At 33.0% G+C, this 15,985-nt stretch overlaps 6 protein-coding genes across 7 annotated transcripts; 3 read left to right on the top strand and 3 right to left on the bottom strand.

Annotated features, from left to right (window-relative positions):
* Positions 1 to 1,602: 1,602 nt before the first annotated feature.
* On the bottom strand, positions 1,603 to 2,494 carry LOC135963516 (ras-related protein Rab6-like). Of its 2 annotated transcripts, none has more exons than XM_065515414.1 (2): positions 2,370 to 2,494; positions 1,603 to 2,298 (listed from the first exon to the last, which is right to left on the bottom strand). In XM_065515414.1, the coding sequence occupies exon 2, from the start codon at positions 2,266 to 2,268 to the stop codon at positions 1,603 to 1,605; it is 666 nt and encodes a 221-aa protein (XP_065371486.1). In that variant the 5' UTR covers positions 2,269 to 2,298; positions 2,370 to 2,494. The 2 variants fall into 2 exon arrangements, with proteins under 2 accessions (XP_065371486.1, XP_065371487.1); XM_065515415.1 differs by having other exon boundaries at positions 1,603 to 2,295; positions 2,370 to 2,451.
* Positions 2,495 to 2,765: 271 nt separating this feature from the next.
* Task7 (TWIK-related acid-sensitive K[+] channel 7) lies at positions 2,766 to 5,470 on the top strand. Its single transcript, XM_065515413.1, has 3 exons — positions 2,766 to 3,424; positions 4,397 to 4,797; positions 4,864 to 5,470. The coding sequence occupies exons 1-3, from the start codon at positions 3,026 to 3,028 to the stop codon at positions 5,138 to 5,140; spliced, it is 1,077 nt and encodes a 358-aa protein (XP_065371485.1). The 5' UTR covers positions 2,766 to 3,025; the 3' UTR covers positions 5,141 to 5,470.
* Positions 5,471 to 5,952: 482 nt separating this feature from the next.
* Positions 5,953 to 7,693, top strand: betaTub85D (beta-Tubulin at 85D). Its single transcript, XM_065515412.1, has 2 exons — positions 5,953 to 6,486; positions 6,543 to 7,693. The coding sequence occupies exons 1-2, from the start codon at positions 6,094 to 6,096 to the stop codon at positions 7,488 to 7,490; spliced, it is 1,341 nt and encodes a 446-aa protein (XP_065371484.1). The 5' UTR covers positions 5,953 to 6,093; the 3' UTR covers positions 7,491 to 7,693.
* Positions 7,694 to 9,429: 1,736 nt separating this feature from the next.
* LOC135963512 (LMBR1 domain-containing protein 2 homolog) lies at positions 9,430 to 12,824 on the bottom strand. Its single transcript, XM_065515409.1, has 3 exons — positions 12,648 to 12,824; positions 12,111 to 12,564; positions 9,430 to 11,451 (listed from the first exon to the last, which is right to left on the bottom strand). The coding sequence occupies exons 1-3, from the start codon at positions 12,816 to 12,818 to the stop codon at positions 9,932 to 9,934; spliced, it is 2,145 nt and encodes a 714-aa protein (XP_065371481.1). The 5' UTR covers positions 12,819 to 12,824; the 3' UTR covers positions 9,430 to 9,931.
* Positions 12,825 to 12,937: 113 nt separating this feature from the next.
* BBIP1 (BBSome interacting protein 1) lies at positions 12,938 to 13,594 on the bottom strand. Its single transcript, XM_065515411.1, has one exon. It carries the CDS (start codon positions 13,202 to 13,204, stop codon positions 12,953 to 12,955), a length of 252 nt encoding a protein of 83 aa, XP_065371483.1. The 5' UTR covers positions 13,205 to 13,594; the 3' UTR covers positions 12,938 to 12,952.
* A 692-nt stretch (positions 13,595 to 14,286) lies between these two features.
* On the top strand, positions 14,287 to 15,964 carry LOC135963510 (uncharacterized). The gene is made up of 2 exons (XM_065515407.1): positions 14,287 to 14,425; positions 14,489 to 15,964. The coding sequence occupies exons 1-2, from the start codon at positions 14,395 to 14,397 to the stop codon at positions 15,835 to 15,837; spliced, it is 1,380 nt and encodes a 459-aa protein (XP_065371479.1). The 5' UTR covers positions 14,287 to 14,394; the 3' UTR covers positions 15,838 to 15,964.
* Positions 15,965 to 15,985: the final 21 nt, after the last annotated feature.

The raw sequence follows: 15,985 nt of genomic DNA, 5'->3' as shown, positions 1-15,985 counted from the left end.
GTGAGTGAATGAATGAGTCAGGCCTTGTATTTATATATATATGTATATAGATTTTTACAAAAAAGCCAATAAGTCGGTCGGTCGTACGTATACTTTAGTAACTGTGTGTACTTCCAATTAATATATTTTTTGTAAGAGAACTGTCAGTATGTCGTCACGATAAAAAAAAATAACCTGAGAGGAGTATTTCCTCTTCCGATGCCCCTTTAGTTCTACCCTATGTTTCAAACTTTAATTTGTATACTTTTGATTCAATTTGTATCACATTTCCTGAATAAATTCGGTTTAATTATTTCCCAGCAAAAAATAATGGAAGTGCATCTTTACATATGACATTTTAATCACATCTAAAGTTGCAAATGAATCTTTTCTACCTCTGAAGATGTGATTTTAAATATGGGTATTTGACACTGAATTATAAATATTTCGTTGATGTAATTGTTTCCTACATTTTTTGAATTTTATAAAATTTATTAAAACCAGTAAAAATTGGTATACAAACAATTTTTACATTTTTTAATCATTAAAATTAATCAACCATTGTTTCATAAATTTTATAACTACATTAAAATCAATTCATAAATGCTCAATTACATCACTTTTTTTCTATTATTTATATTTCCATCCAAGATGCCAAAAAATATAGGTATCCACTACCTACATTAAAATAACACCTTAAAATCGAAATTTAATCGCATCGAAAGCATCGAATTTATTAAGTAAAAAGTTGTCAAAAATGAACAACATCCCTCCAATGACAAGCTAATGTAAAATTCATAGCTTTTTCACCAAAATTGGAAGTACATCAAGCATGCTATTTGTTGTGAAAATTCTGCATCTTCTTCCTCACTTTTTTTGCTGGGTTGCTATTTCATTACATACTTGATCATTTCCTATACTTTGGTATATAATATGTCTACCTTATCTTTTCCATCAGTCAAATATACATATGTATAAATTGCTGCTATGTTCATCCTTGAATCTGGATATATTATGTTTGGGCGTTACAATTGTGTTGCTGTTTAAACAAATAAATACTCTTCCCACTATGGAGCATAAGATCGTAGAAAATCCTGAAAGTTTAAATAAATACTATGTAATTACTTGCCTGTTAGCCGCCCTAGCTAAACAATACGCAATGATATTTATTATTTTTTAAATTTGCTATTTATTTTACTTCAGTTTATTAAATTAAATTTAAATTTGAAAAGTAATGCATGCTTTGGTTCGTGCTCCATTAATGCATTGTAAGCTTTTTAAAAACAACTTAAAATCTATTTTTATTTGTTGGTTTGTTTTTAACTGTTTTAACATCTACAGGAATTTATATGTGTGTATTATTAATAATTATTTTCAAAATTTTCACAAATTGTTAATAATTTTTGTTAAGTAAGCATGGTGATGCAATAAAAAATCTATTTATTCCCAAGAAATATTTCCGAATCATTATCAATCACTATAATCCCAAGTATAATTTTGCATAAGCTTAATATCCAATTTTTATAAATATTTCTTCATCACAGCAAATATAGAAAAGAAAATAATATAATTCCATTTAGTTTTTTTTTTTTGTTGTTTATGTAACTTTGAAATGTTTAAAATTTAACAGGCACAACCTCCTTCGGGGTCTTTTTGTTCATTCTGTTGGCCCAATTGTATATCTTGCATGGTTTCAGATGGTTTGCTATCAGCTGAAGAGTCCATACCAGGCAGAGCAGCTGCTACACGCCTAAACAACAACTTGACATTGTAGCCAGATTTGGCACTAGTCTCTATAAACATAACATTAAGTTCTTTGGCTTTGCGTTCCCCTTCCTCGGTAGATACCAAACGTTTATCGGCCAAATCAGTTTTATTTCCAACCAACATTATTATGACATCACTACCCCTTTCTGTGCGCACATCATCAATCCACTTAGAAGTCTGATAAAATGAATTTGTATTAGTGATATCATAGACAACGACAGCCACCGTCGAGTCCCGTATGTAGGAGGGGATTAAAGAACGAAAACGTTCTTGGCCAGCCGTATCCCACAGCTGCAAGCGTACAGTACGATCTTCCAAATACATGGTCTTTGATAGGAAATCTATACCAATGGTGGCCTGATAAGTATTATCAAAGCTGTCGTACATGAAGCGTGTAATTAGTGAAGTTTTTCCAACACTCTGTTCGCCCAGAAATACTAGTTTAAATTTACGCAAAGGATTGCCAAAATCGCCAGATGACATAGTAGCTGGTGGCAAAGGTGAGTGAGGATTTGGTGACATTTTTCTTCAGTTTTATTTTTATTTCAGCTGCTAAAATATAATTTTAATATTTTTTGCAAATTTTTTTTTCAACTTATAGATTTTTCGAGGAGTTTGCTGACCTTTTTCGATGTTTGACGTTTACGAACTATTACTCGTTATTATGTAGTAGAAATATGTAAATAACGGTGTGGTAAGGACATTTTTTGGTCCTTTTTAAAATCCCAAAGGAAATTTTTGTTAAACAAGACAACTCTGAGTAAATGAGCAGAACTGCTGAAAAAGTTTAATAACAATAACAGTAATTTGTTTTCTTAGCAAAAGTCTTAATGTAATCAACTTATGTAAAACATGTCCTTAAAATAAAAATGAATATTTTATATGGAACCAACAAATCACAACTGTGTTTAGTTTTAATATTTGCGTTCAAAATTAACAACCACAATATATATGGAAAACAAATTGTTGATATACTTACATAAATGAGTATTAAAGACAGTAAAATTGCTGCAATTTCTCAGATTCTGCGCATTATACAAAGGATGTGATTTGACATTTGTAAACTGCTTGTCATTTACCCAAATATTTCCATACCATCCAGGACATATTGATTATTTTTGCAATAACAACAAATCGCCAAAATTATACATATTAAATTGAATAAATCCACAAACAAAAAATAAATATTAAATTAATGCATTTAAGATCGTTCGGTTTTCTATTCCATGTACATAAACTACATCATACTGTTTTAAAGATTTTATTACAAAGCTATTGAATGCTTATTGAATCCTATCGTGATTACATTGTTGACTTAGTGACACAGTGCAGCATGAAGCGTCAAAATGTTAGGACGCTTTCATTGGTGGTTTGCACATTTACCTATTTACTAATTGGTGCTGCCGTATTTGATAGTTTGGAATCAGATTTTGAATCGAAACGTTGGGATTTTCTGCAAGCCGTCAAAAATAACTTTGTAAAGAAATACAATGTATCCAATGAGGATTTTCGTATGATGGAATTTGTCATAATTGAAAATAAACCACACAAGGCTGGACCACAATGGAAATTTGCCGGAGCATTCTATTTTGCTACTGTCGTATTGGCAATGATTGGTTATGGTCATTCGACTCCGGTGACAATGGGTGGGAAAGCATTTTGTATGGCATATGCAATGGTAAGAATTTATATTATACATAAATACTACTGTTTACTTGTACTTAAATTCTATAAAGTAAAAATTATTGACACCATTTTCATCTAAATCGTTGTAAAAATGACGTCAAAAATGTTACAATAAATAATGTTTTTTTATAATAAGGCTTAAATATTAGGTTTCAGATGAGGAATAAAATTTGATTTCGGACAAAATTTGGCCAAAAGATACGGATAACGAATATTGAAATTTTGCTGCTTCGAGCTAAAAAAGAAACCGGTTGGACTATAGTAATTTCACAATAAATACGTTAATTTTAAAATAGGCTAGGAAGCACAACAACAATTTGTTTAAACTATTTAATATATTAGGATCTTATGACAATATGACCTAATAGCAGACCATTTGAATCCCCCAATTATTTTTATTGATGGTTTTATAAATGAAATTCGTCATAGAATTTATGAAATTTTCCTTATATTCCGCCAATCATTCAAAATTGTAATTTTCAGCTGATGGTTGAATAAACTTGCCGCACAACATATGGGAAAGCATATATTTATGTTGGTACTTCAGAACAGAAAATTTTATTTAAAAAAAAATGAAATTCCAAGCGTTTCATCCAATGATTCGCATTTTAATTGATTAAGTGCAATTAATTTTGTTTATGTAGTGAGTAATTTTGCCACATTCAAACCGAAATACAGCTTACACAAAACGAACGACCTAATTTTCGTGCAATTTTTCGTATCACTTTTTTTCTAGTTTCCGCTCTACGCATAGTTCACATAGTTTTTTTCTATGGATTTTTTTAAGGTCTATTAACAGACTTTGCGGTGAGAACAAATACATTCTCACCACTTAGGTTTTTGACAACTGAGTTAGGTATTTGAAAGCAGAGTTTCCGCTCTATGCTCTAAGTTTATATACTCTTAAATTTCTAAAAAAAAAACACAAATTTTTTAAAACAAAATTCAAATTTGTATATTCTAGGTTGGCATTCCTCTGGGTTTAGTTATGTTCCAATCGATTGGTGAACGTTTAAATAAATTTGCATCAGTTATTATTAGAAAAGCAAAGCGTTATATGCAATGTTCACATACCGAAGCTACGGAAATGAATCTGATGTTGGCTACAGGCATGTTGTCTTCGATAATAATTACAACAGGCGCAGCTGTATTTTCACGATATGAAGGCTGGAGTTATTTCGATAGCTTCTACTATTGCTTTGTCACTCTGACAACAATAGGTTTTGGCGATTATGTGGCACTACAAAACGATCAGGCCTTAATGAATAAACCCGGCTATGTGGCTTTGAGTTTGGTGTTCATATTATTTGGTTTGGCGGTTGTAGCTGCTAGCATCAATTTATTGGTCTTACGTTTTATGACAATGTAAGTTAATTTTTAATTGATTAATACTAGAAATTAGTAGAAAATAAATAAGTATGATTTTTATAGGCAAGCGGAAGATGCCAAAAGAGATGAACAGGATGCCCAGAATCAAATTGCTGCCAATCAACCGGTTACTTTCGACACTGAGCACAGCTATAATATGCATGGCAAACTTTTAAATAGTTCCAATTATATGACCGAATTTGAGGAAACCGCTTCGATTTGCTCATGTACTTGCTTGGGTGGTACTCGCTGTATGAATCATGAAACATTTGCTGATCCCGATTTTCGACCCACCGACATTATTGCCAGCACCATTAGTCTAAAGCGAGCTTCAGTTTGATATCAATCTTTGCCTGACTTGGCTGAATGTGAATGTTATCGTACGTCATCCCATTGTTATTTGAATTGTTGTGCCAAAAATGAAACTTCCAAATCATCTGAATGTATTGGTTATAGGATTTTGAAATATTCTTCCGATAGTCCCTGCTGTAGTACACCATAAGTAAAAAAAAAGGAATTACGAAACAAAAACTATAATAAATTAAAACCCACTTTCAGATATTTATTGTATTCTTCCATATACAAAATATGTAATGTATTTAAAATTGAAATTAATAAAACAAAGAACATTATTATAATTATTCGTTAAATAAAAGAGAGTTTCGATTAACTTAAATATGTATAAATTCTGTGTCAAAGACCTAAACAGTGATAAGGTAATAGTAAAAAAAAACTATGTGAAAACAAAAAACCCTTGTGGTAAAATGTTGTGGCATGGTTATGTTTCTGATATGATTTAGAGCTTTGACAGTCCTGTATTTCAATTAAAATGTATTCTGAAATATTTTTCGAATTATTTTTAATAGGTTTTAGTAACAAAATTTGGTGGAAGATGGACGAGGAATACAATATCCGCAGCCTAATAAGAATCTTATATAAAAATAAGAAACAATTAACAACTATTTGTCATGAAATTGTTCAGAAAAGCAGCAAAATAAAACCTAAACATTTTTAAATTACTTCAACAAACTATTATTATTTTTTATAAGTATTATTTTTAGATTTTCAAAATACTTTGTCGTAAAAGCACTTGAATTTTATTGTATTCCGAAAATCGAAGTATCCTTTTTCAGAAAAATCAAAAATTTTGACTTTTTTGGAAAAAAAATTAACTTCAATATATTTAGTGAGAATTTTTAAAGACCAAAAAGCAAACAAATTTTCACACATAGCAAAAGTAACCTAGTTGTATTTCTTAAAAGGAAATAATCAAATCGAATAAAATTTACTAAAATGCGTGAAATTGTTCATATACAAGCCGGTCAATGTGGTAACCAAATTGGTGGTAAATTCTGGGAAGTAATATCCGATGAACATTGTATTGATGCTACGGGCACTTATTACGGTGATAGCGATTTGCAATTGGAACGTATAAATGTGTATTATAATGAGGCCACAGGGGCGAAATATGTACCGCGAGCAATTTTAGTTGATCTTGAACCTGGTACAATGGATTCGGTGAGATCTGGCGCATTTGGCCAAATATTTAGACCTGACAATTTTGTTTTCGGTCAGTCGGGTGCTGGAAATAATTGGGCAAAAGGCCACTACACAGAGGGAGCCGAATTGGTGGACTCTGTTTTAGATGTGGTGCGCAAAGAATCAGAAGGATGTGATTGTTTGCAGGTTAGTATACAAATGTGAAAATAATTAAATAATTTTCTACCATTGCCGTATTTTAGGGTTTTCAATTAACTCACTCTTTGGGGGGCGGTACAGGCTCGGGCATGGGAACTTTATTGATTTCGAAAATTCGTGAAGAGTATCCCGATCGTATTATGAATACATTTTCGGTGGTGCCCTCACCTAAAGTGTCCGATACTGTGGTAGAGCCCTATAATGCTACCCTAAGTGTGCACCAACTTGTGGAAAATACCGATGAGACCTATTGCATAGACAATGAAGCCCTTTACGACATATGCTTCAGGACATTAAAACTTACCACACCCACCTACGGTGATCTTAACCATTTGGTTTCGGCCACAATGTCAGGCGTTACAACATGTTTGCGTTTTCCCGGCCAACTTAATGCAGATTTAAGAAAATTAGCCGTAAATATGGTGCCTTTTCCTCGTCTACATTTCTTTATGCCCGGCTTTGCTCCCTTAACGTCTCGTGGTTCTCAGCAATATCGTGCCCTAACGGTACCCGAATTAACGCAGCAAATGTTCGATGCCAAAAATATGATGGCCGCATGTGATCCGCGACATGGCCGATATTTAACTGTAGCTGCTATATTCCGTGGTCGTATGTCAATGAAAGAAGTCGATGAACAAATGCTGAATATACAAAATAAGAATAGCAGTTTCTTTGTCGAATGGATCCCGAACAATTGCAAAACTGCAGTTTGCGATATACCACCTCGAGGTCTTAAAATGTCGGCAACATTTATTGGCAACTCAACGGCCATTCAAGAGCTCTTTAAGCGAGTGTCCGAACAATTCACAGCCATGTTTCGGCGTAAAGCGTTCTTACATTGGTATACCGGAGAGGGCATGGACGAAATGGAATTTACTGAGGCCGAAAGTAATATGAATGATTTAGTATCGGAATATCAACAGTATCAAGAGGCTACTGCTGATGAAGAGGGTGAATTTGATGAAGATGAGGAGGGTGGTGGTGATGAATAAATAAAAGTTTAGTACATATATTTTATTAATGATATTCTCGTATTGCCGGTCCAGCTATTGGTTTCTTCGTTTATCACAATTTCTATATATTGCAGTTTAAATTTTCCATAATCCAATTTTGTTTTACTTGTGGCTGTCTGCTTCCATTTTTTTGTGAAAATTATCTTACGTTTTTGCTTACGAAAATAAAGGTCTTTTTAAAAAATTAATTGTTACTGAATTAAAGGAATTTATTTTCTATCCGTAAATGAATTCGGAAAAGTTACGCAAATTGAATAATTTCCAAAAACGAATAAATGATAATCAGATTTTCTTGGAACTTAGAAGATTGTACTAGGTTGATTTGGAAGACACCAACATATGTTTTAAAAACGAACGAGTTACTTATGTTCGCTTTTAGAATAGACGACTTTATACATAGAGAGAGCTAAAGACTGAATGGCCGACTTCATAAACGCAGTAATGCAAAGCAATTACAAGGCAAAGCAATGAACGCATAAATGTTTTGCATATGTGTTTTGAATCATAAATAAAACAGTTCCCAAATTTGACAGATGCTGCGCATGGACAAGCATTGCCATACAATAATGAACTTGCGACATTGCCAAAACAAAATCTATTGAGTTTATGAAAACTATGCATGGCAGTGTTGCTTTGCAAAATGCGTTTATGAAGTCAGCCAATATCTCAGCTACCAGAATACAACTGGATCTGAATAAGCGTAGCGTTAAAGTGATTGTGGTTATGATCGCCGTTCACTGCCCAGTAAGCTAGTACAACGGTAATCCGGACTTATGTAAATATGGAGATGAGGAGATGCTGGAGACTGAGGAGCTTATTATCTGTCTAGAAATGTCGGGGACTTTAAACCAGAGGAAATCTACGGACATTAGCAAAATCTGCCACCTTATGCGTAAATTTCCTTTCTGAATATGGAATTACTGAATTCGAAAGCCTAGCTACTTTCATTAGTAATGATCATATCTAATGTCGAAAATGTTGGATATATTACTGAGTCCTATTTAAAGTACCGAACTCAAATTTATTAGCATGATAGGGAGGACTGTTATACTTCTTAATCCTGTAAGACAAAATCATTAGTCTGGAACTAATGAAGTCTTCAAATTCAACAATATTCTCTGTTGAAATAATAGCAATATTTGAGGCAATCAAACTCATTGGAGATACAACAACAAAAATAATGATTTGCTCAGACTCATTATCTGCAATACGATCTATTAGTAATTTACACAACACAAACTACTACTGCAAATATTTCAGATACTTCCTGACTAAAAACCCCAATGAAAATTAATATGGATTCCTGGACACTACCAAATTCAAGGAAACGAATTTGCTGATTCAGTGGCTAAACTATCCCATAATTCCCCTCTTCATCTAACACCAAACCTTAATACCCATGATATATTAATTCACATTCGAGATTTATTGATCAGTGAAGGAAATTCATGGTCTAAAACCTCCAACTGGTACAAATCCATTAACCAAGAAAGGACAAATCTTAAAAAATACCTAAACTTCAACCTAACCAAACAAGACTTGGACACACCTTCTGCACACACATACATATAATCCGACCCGATATTTCAAACATCTGACCATTTTGTCAAATTGATCGTGTATAACCAATAAATAAATAAAATCATTAAGGTATTGTTGGGGCTCTATGGTAGATAATCATGTTAGAATTTTTGGAGCACAGTTTTTCTTTTATTATTCTCCAGGTTCGAACAAGTTAAAATCTCTTATTCGAATTATTTGAAAAAAAAATCAAATAATTTAGATACCCTACTAAGAATAATTTTTTAGCTAATAAACATTTTCCATCACATATGTAACTGATAATTAAAAACTGTTTCTTTTGAAATTTCTCACTTTCCTTATTTTAAGTTTTTTCATAGTATTGTACTAAAAATAGTCTGTGTTTTAGATGTTTTTTTATTTAAAAATTTTTGCACATACATTTAATATACAGAAAAAAATATATTTTCATTTTATAAATAAACTATTCTCTATATATAAATTACGTTTAAAATGTGCAAATTATGGCAAAATAAAAAACACAAAATAAAATAAGAAATAATAACAAAATAAAAATTAAAACAATACTTACATTTTTAAGCAAATTATAATAAAAAACATCTTAAGTAATGAGAAAACAATAATATGTAGTAAGCCACAGCAGCAATCACAAAAACTCCCAAATTGTATGTAAGGCCGATTACAACAGTGCAGTAGTGTATTGTAGAGTGTAATTAGCGTGAGTTTAGATATTAGTTTATATTAAATCGATTTTTATAACTATTATAAACTAGTTTACGTAAATTTGTGACTGACCAATAAATACATCTTTAATTAGGATGATACAGAGAGCCAAATTATACGGTTTTCCACAATATGACATTGTCGCCCAAAATTTATTATACATCATCAAATAAACCACGCGGTGGTTCAATACGATTTGAAGTTTCCTCTTCATCATCAAATTCCAGGCGATAATGGTTTGCAGTCGAGGAACCCTTGAAGGCAACTTGAGCTTGTGTACTGACACCGAAACGTTCATTAATTTCGTCGGACAGCGAACGTGGCAGAGTGTCATAGTGTAAATTGTCTCCATGACGTATCAAATCATCTGATGGTATATGCGTTGCAGGACGTTGTGTTGCTGTTGTTGCTGAAGTACTTTGTCCATTATGTGAACTTAAATTACGATACTTATTTATGTAATCATTTGTTGACATGGCATCACTTCTGGGAAATTCTCTTCTGCGATTCAAGGCTTCTTCGGCTCTCTGCCGCCGCCTTCTCTCACGAGCGATTAGGTCTTTTCCCTCTTGTACCAATTCAGTGGCTATTGTCTCATTTTGCAAGAACTGCTGGAATCCCAATGCATTCAAAGCCCGAGAACCCAAACTGAACCATGTGGCCAAGCAAAAGGCCAACATGCACATCGGAAAATAAATATTAAACCCATTCGAAATAATGCCAATTACATCCATATGACCCATTATACGGGTGTAGTATGTTTCCATTATACGTTCTTTTATAATATGCGAATCCATGTGTATAAGACCTAGAAAGTTTAGGCACATGGGTGGCGTGAGGCGACACAACAACATACCGCTAAATATTAAACTGTGTTCATTTGTTTGATGATGCGGCGCCAGATAGTAGAGATTTAAAAATCGTATACGCAATATGGTTGAATAGGTGCAGTAGAAGAGATAGCACAAGACTATCATGGAAAAAACTTCGATGGTAAAGAAATCATAACTATGTTTTGCTACAATAATGACATTGGCAAATATCGAAAGCACCGGACTGCGTTGGAAAAATGTCAATTCACTCCACACCACCATGCCGGACATAAAAGCCGTCACAACACATAGAGCCTTTAAAACCGGAGCTCTTATCAAACACGACCAATACCAATGTAGGGTAGGTGAATAAAAAAATCTAGCCGTTTGAGATTTGGGCTGCGGAAACTCGGATTTAAATCTTCGTTCCACCGAATGCATGTTCTTTGCAACATCTTCCAATTGGAATACTGTTTCCACCTGCACACTCCACAGAGCCTCGGTACGCTGTAGAGTTTGCAGTGATTTAATTACTTGCCTGTGTATACGAACTAATGCCTTTTCTGATGGTACTATTGTAGATGTACCACCGCCATTGCCACCTCTGGAATAGTTACGTGCCGCTCTCTCCTGCAACTCAATGGGTACTTTACGTAAAATTGTTTCCACACATGGTCGCAACTCATGATTGTTAGGCACCGACCGACTGATGCCTTGCAGAGACTCTAAAACATCATCCACATTTTCTTCAGCCTCTGCTTTATCAGCACTTAGTTTGGCTGCCTTGAAGTAGGCATATTGTAGGGTAAAACCTGGTTTGGCATTATTCCATAAGGATCGTGGAACTTCAACAAGGGCATATCCTGAAAGATAAGGAAAATGATTAGAGTGTTATGTGAAAAATATGATTATTCAAAGAAAGGGATTCAATATAAAACTATGCTGGGAAACCTAAGTGGTGAAAATATTTCAATATTTCAAGTATAGTTGTAAATCATTTCTGTATTCGAAAATGTCGAATTTTGTACCATGCGTCATATGCGGCAAGTTTTGCTTTACTTCTTTAATTTGAAAAAGTGCCGCTGAAGCACACCGATTGATCATCGAAGCTTATGGTGAATATGTTCCGCGGATTCAAAGTGCGAGAGATCACAATCGGACACGGAAGACTAAGATCGCACAGGCCAGCCAAAAACGTTGGAAGACCAAAAATTGGAGGAATTACTCAATGAAAATCATTAGGAGCAATTTGATGCAAATAAATCAGCGACGCTTGAATATTAAATTAATAAAATTTGGGTATTTTGATTATATGGACGAGTTATTTTCGGTCTCTAGTTGTACCTTACTAATTTGTTTTCCGAATTAGTTTGATATTTTATGAGGTTCTGTCTAATTTTTAATAGGTATTTCATACAATAACTGATATATAAATAAAATATAAAATTATGTTCATGAGTAATTTAATTTAAATATGCTAATTTCGGTAACTAATTCTAATAAATGAAAATGTATTTATTACCCAACAACAGCACAAGCAAAAATAGACCCCAGGTATTTGATGCCGAAGATGCAATGGCTTTTAATTTTTGCCAATCCAAAGAAACACCTTTAGCCGCTATATAAATTAGTAAAATGCCACAAATAAATAAATAAGATCCATAATAAATAGCGTTCTCAATCAAGGCAGACTTCAATTTGCCCTTGATGGTAAAGTCGCCAGCTTTGAGATATGACTGCATTAGAGGCATTATCAACCATGTTAGAAACTGCGAAGTCCAATAAATAATACGCCATAAATTGGGAAAAACAGCCTCTGGTATCATACCCCAAGGTTGTTGACATTCGGAATGTAGGTGCAGTGAACTGACAACATCTGAAGATTCATTTGATTTGTTTAATGAAGATGCCGCCGACAATGGTGATATAGTTATAGAAGTTTTATTATGTTCTTGCAAGCACTGGCGATAAAGAGTCTGTAATAAACAAAGGAAATGCGTAAAGTGATATTTTTTTTTTTTTTTTTTTAATAATCAGTTTTTTCACATTGACCACTTACCGATGTTACATCCAGTGGTATGGTAAAGACAATTAAAAATGAAAAACACCATGCCGTCAGAACGGATAGTGTTACAATAATATGCTGCCTTGGTATGTTGCCGTAACGGTAGAGTGAGAAACCAGCTAAGCATAAGGCCAAACATATGGCGATAGGCAACAAATAGGCCATTCTTAAAAATTATTTTAGTATATTTATATTGTTATTTCCTAAGTTGTGTAAATGTACAAACAACGAACAAATAAGTGCAAAGGGTGCAAGGTGAATTGAGTTGTTTTTGTTGTTGCTGCTAACGACAATTAATTTTAGTTCTTTTTAATTGTGCCCCTTAAACGTTTTTCTTGCAATTGTTTTGCTGTATCACGTTGCATTTCTTCCAAACGCTCCAGCGCTTGAGATTTCAAGGGCATCAAGTGTGGTTTACAGAAGATCAGCTCTGTTTTGTGTTCAAAATATAATTTACCCGTTGTGGGCTCAATTAAATCAATTTTTTCTTTTTCCTGTAAATCGATTCTTTTATTGATTTCTATATTTGCATTGGATGCCTTTGTCGTCATAATCAATGGCACAAAGCTCAGCGACAATAAAATTGGCGTCAAAATGACTGTTCTGCACTTGAATTTTTTTTTTTGCAAATATCTTCTTACCACCTCCTATATTATTGTTTTGTTGTTGTTTTTTTTCCAGTTTTTGTTGCTAAACAATAGTTATTGTTGTTGTAATGATTTGTGGGGGGTGTATTTTTTCAATTGATTGGTTTTGTTTATTTTTTAATTTCATCAATTTGTTACCTTCTAATCATTATGTTCGGGTTCACTTGAACTTGTATTGAGTTCGTGAACAAAATTATTAGTTTTTGTTTATTTTATAATTAATATTCTTTTATTTACACCAGAGAAAAAATAAAAACCAAAAATTTTCCGAAAAACGTCTAACCAGTTTGTCACGTCAGCAGTGCTGCCAGTATTTTTTCAGTCATCATCCCGAGTTAACGTTTTTGAAGTGATGCCACCGAGAGTATTTTAAATTACACATACTGCATTCCAAAGTTATATTTTTAATATTTTTATATGTAGCTTCTATAAATTAAAAAATTAAGATACATATATATATTTATTTATGGAACAAATCAAGATCCCATTAACTGTTTATATTTTCATAATTTTTTTCTGGTATTTTGAAGCACTATTTCTAAATACACATATGTGAAATTTACCATTATATATTGATTTTAAATTCCTATAACTCCTAAACTGAGAGATAATTATCAACACAAAATAAATTTTTAAAATGCAAGCTTTAAATTTAATATATTTTGGGATTTCGGTCAATTCTAGATGATTGCAAAAAATAAAATTCTTTAAACTTTTCACTTCTCACAAACATGTTTATTTATAATTTGTATGAAGAAATTTGTAATCTTCAAAAAACTATTATGAGAACAGGCAAACTTTGACAGCTCAAACAACAGAAATTAATTGCAAGTTGTTTTTGTAAATGTTGTACTCGTAGAATCGACACCACCTTGTAATAAATTAGCCTTGGCGCTTCCATTCCAACGTTTTGATCTATACGAAAGCTTCGTGTTATACATTCATTCAACAGGACGATTCAAATAGTAGTTAAAGTATTATTTTGACATATCACTGTTGTTGTCATTATTTTTGTACACGACAATACCCAGTTTTTATTTTATTTATATTAATCTACATTATTTTTACTGTGCAAATATTAGATATTTTATTAAATGGAGGTGGCATTAATGGAATTGGAAAGATGTAAGATATAAATATATTAGTTAAATGTGTAAATATTAAATGGTTCTTGCAATTTAAAACTAGGCCGTACAAGTGGAGATGGTATGGAACAAGAAGATCTACAAGAGAAAGTAGATCAAACACAAACAGCACCTGAAACTAATACGATCGATAATAAAAAAGAGCTACATAAAGATAAGCAATCATCATTGAGAGAAGAACAATTCAAGCAGGTTTCAAGAAAAACATCAGGATCGTCAGTAACAAACAAGGCAAATCAAGGATTGCCACTGCCTGGGTTGCATACATTATATCGAAGGCCCGACTGCATAACAAGGAGTTTAAAACCCGTGGTACCGAAAGGCGAATTAGTTATGATGAAACCACGTTTAGTAGATCCTATTAATGCTTTGCCTGAGCATAAAAAGAATAAACCCCCTAAATTTATACCCTTCGAACCGTATACCGGAGCTGTAAACCCCATAGTGTCAAAACAGAAAAGTGGTTCGGCGACACCAAGAACAATGACAACTAAATCTAATCGCAATAATTTGGATATTGGTATATTGGTGACGCAAATGTCCTCAATGAGAACACAAGAGTTACAGGAACCAGAAGGAGAAATTAAGGATGACGCTACAAGCCAGCGTGATGGCAGTGATGTACAAAATGCCAAAGAACTGGACAATTTAAGAGAAGAATTAAAGAAGCTGAAAGAAGAACGTGATTATTTTCAAGGACAATTTAAATTTCAGACACAAGTTAATGCGGAACTAAAAAATTTACTAGTTGCCTCGGTGGGAGAAGATTTGCTTACACGAGTAAATGTACTAACCGAAGATAAATTGCAACTGGCCAGAGCTTTGCTCGATACAGCCAACAACTTAACAACACATACAGAACAAATTGAATTTTTAGCTGGCCAATGTGAAGTTTGGCGTTCAAAATTTCTGGCCAGCAGTGTAATGGTAGAAGAATTAGCCAGATGGAAGGCAGATCTAACACAAAAAAATCAAATGCTTAACGAATCTACAAAAAAACTACTACACACAACACATCAACTGAGGCAAATGCAGTTAGAAATGTTGAAAAACTTGAAATTTTTAGCAAAAATACGCTACCTTAATTTACCAGCTTCCGATGTCATAACTTTGTCAGCAGAAAACTTAAATATATTACAACAAATGGTCTTACATTCTGGTGTTGGTATGCCAGAAAGTGATATAAGCATATCTTCTGCTTCGACATCACCACTATGTGATTCTGAAAAATATGCTGTACAGGCTTTAGAGTTTATTAGCCAGCCTTTAATGGCCACCGATGAAGCCATCAAGGCATTGTTTGGCCAGGCTCAAAGACCTTATGCTACGCAAGTGTCAACGACTTCAGCCACTGAATTGGAAAATGTTAATTCAACTTTAAAGGAAAATTAAACCGTATTTTTACTTACATACTTATAATCTATTGTATAATAATTTAAACCATCATCTGTAATATTTTATATTCCCTAATTATAGTCTTCAAAATAAAGCAATAATTATTATTATTATTCTTAACAAACAGTTATTTTACCTATTATTG

The sequence above is a fragment of the Calliphora vicina genome, chromosome 1, assembly GCF_958450345.1.
Source record: "Calliphora vicina chromosome 1, idCalVici1.1, whole genome shotgun sequence".
Taxonomy (NCBI): Eukaryota; Metazoa; Arthropoda; class Insecta; order Diptera; family Calliphoridae; genus Calliphora; species Calliphora vicina.
The sequence above is the reverse complement of the archived record's forward strand: the minus strand, read 5'-3'. Positions and strand labels throughout refer to the sequence as shown.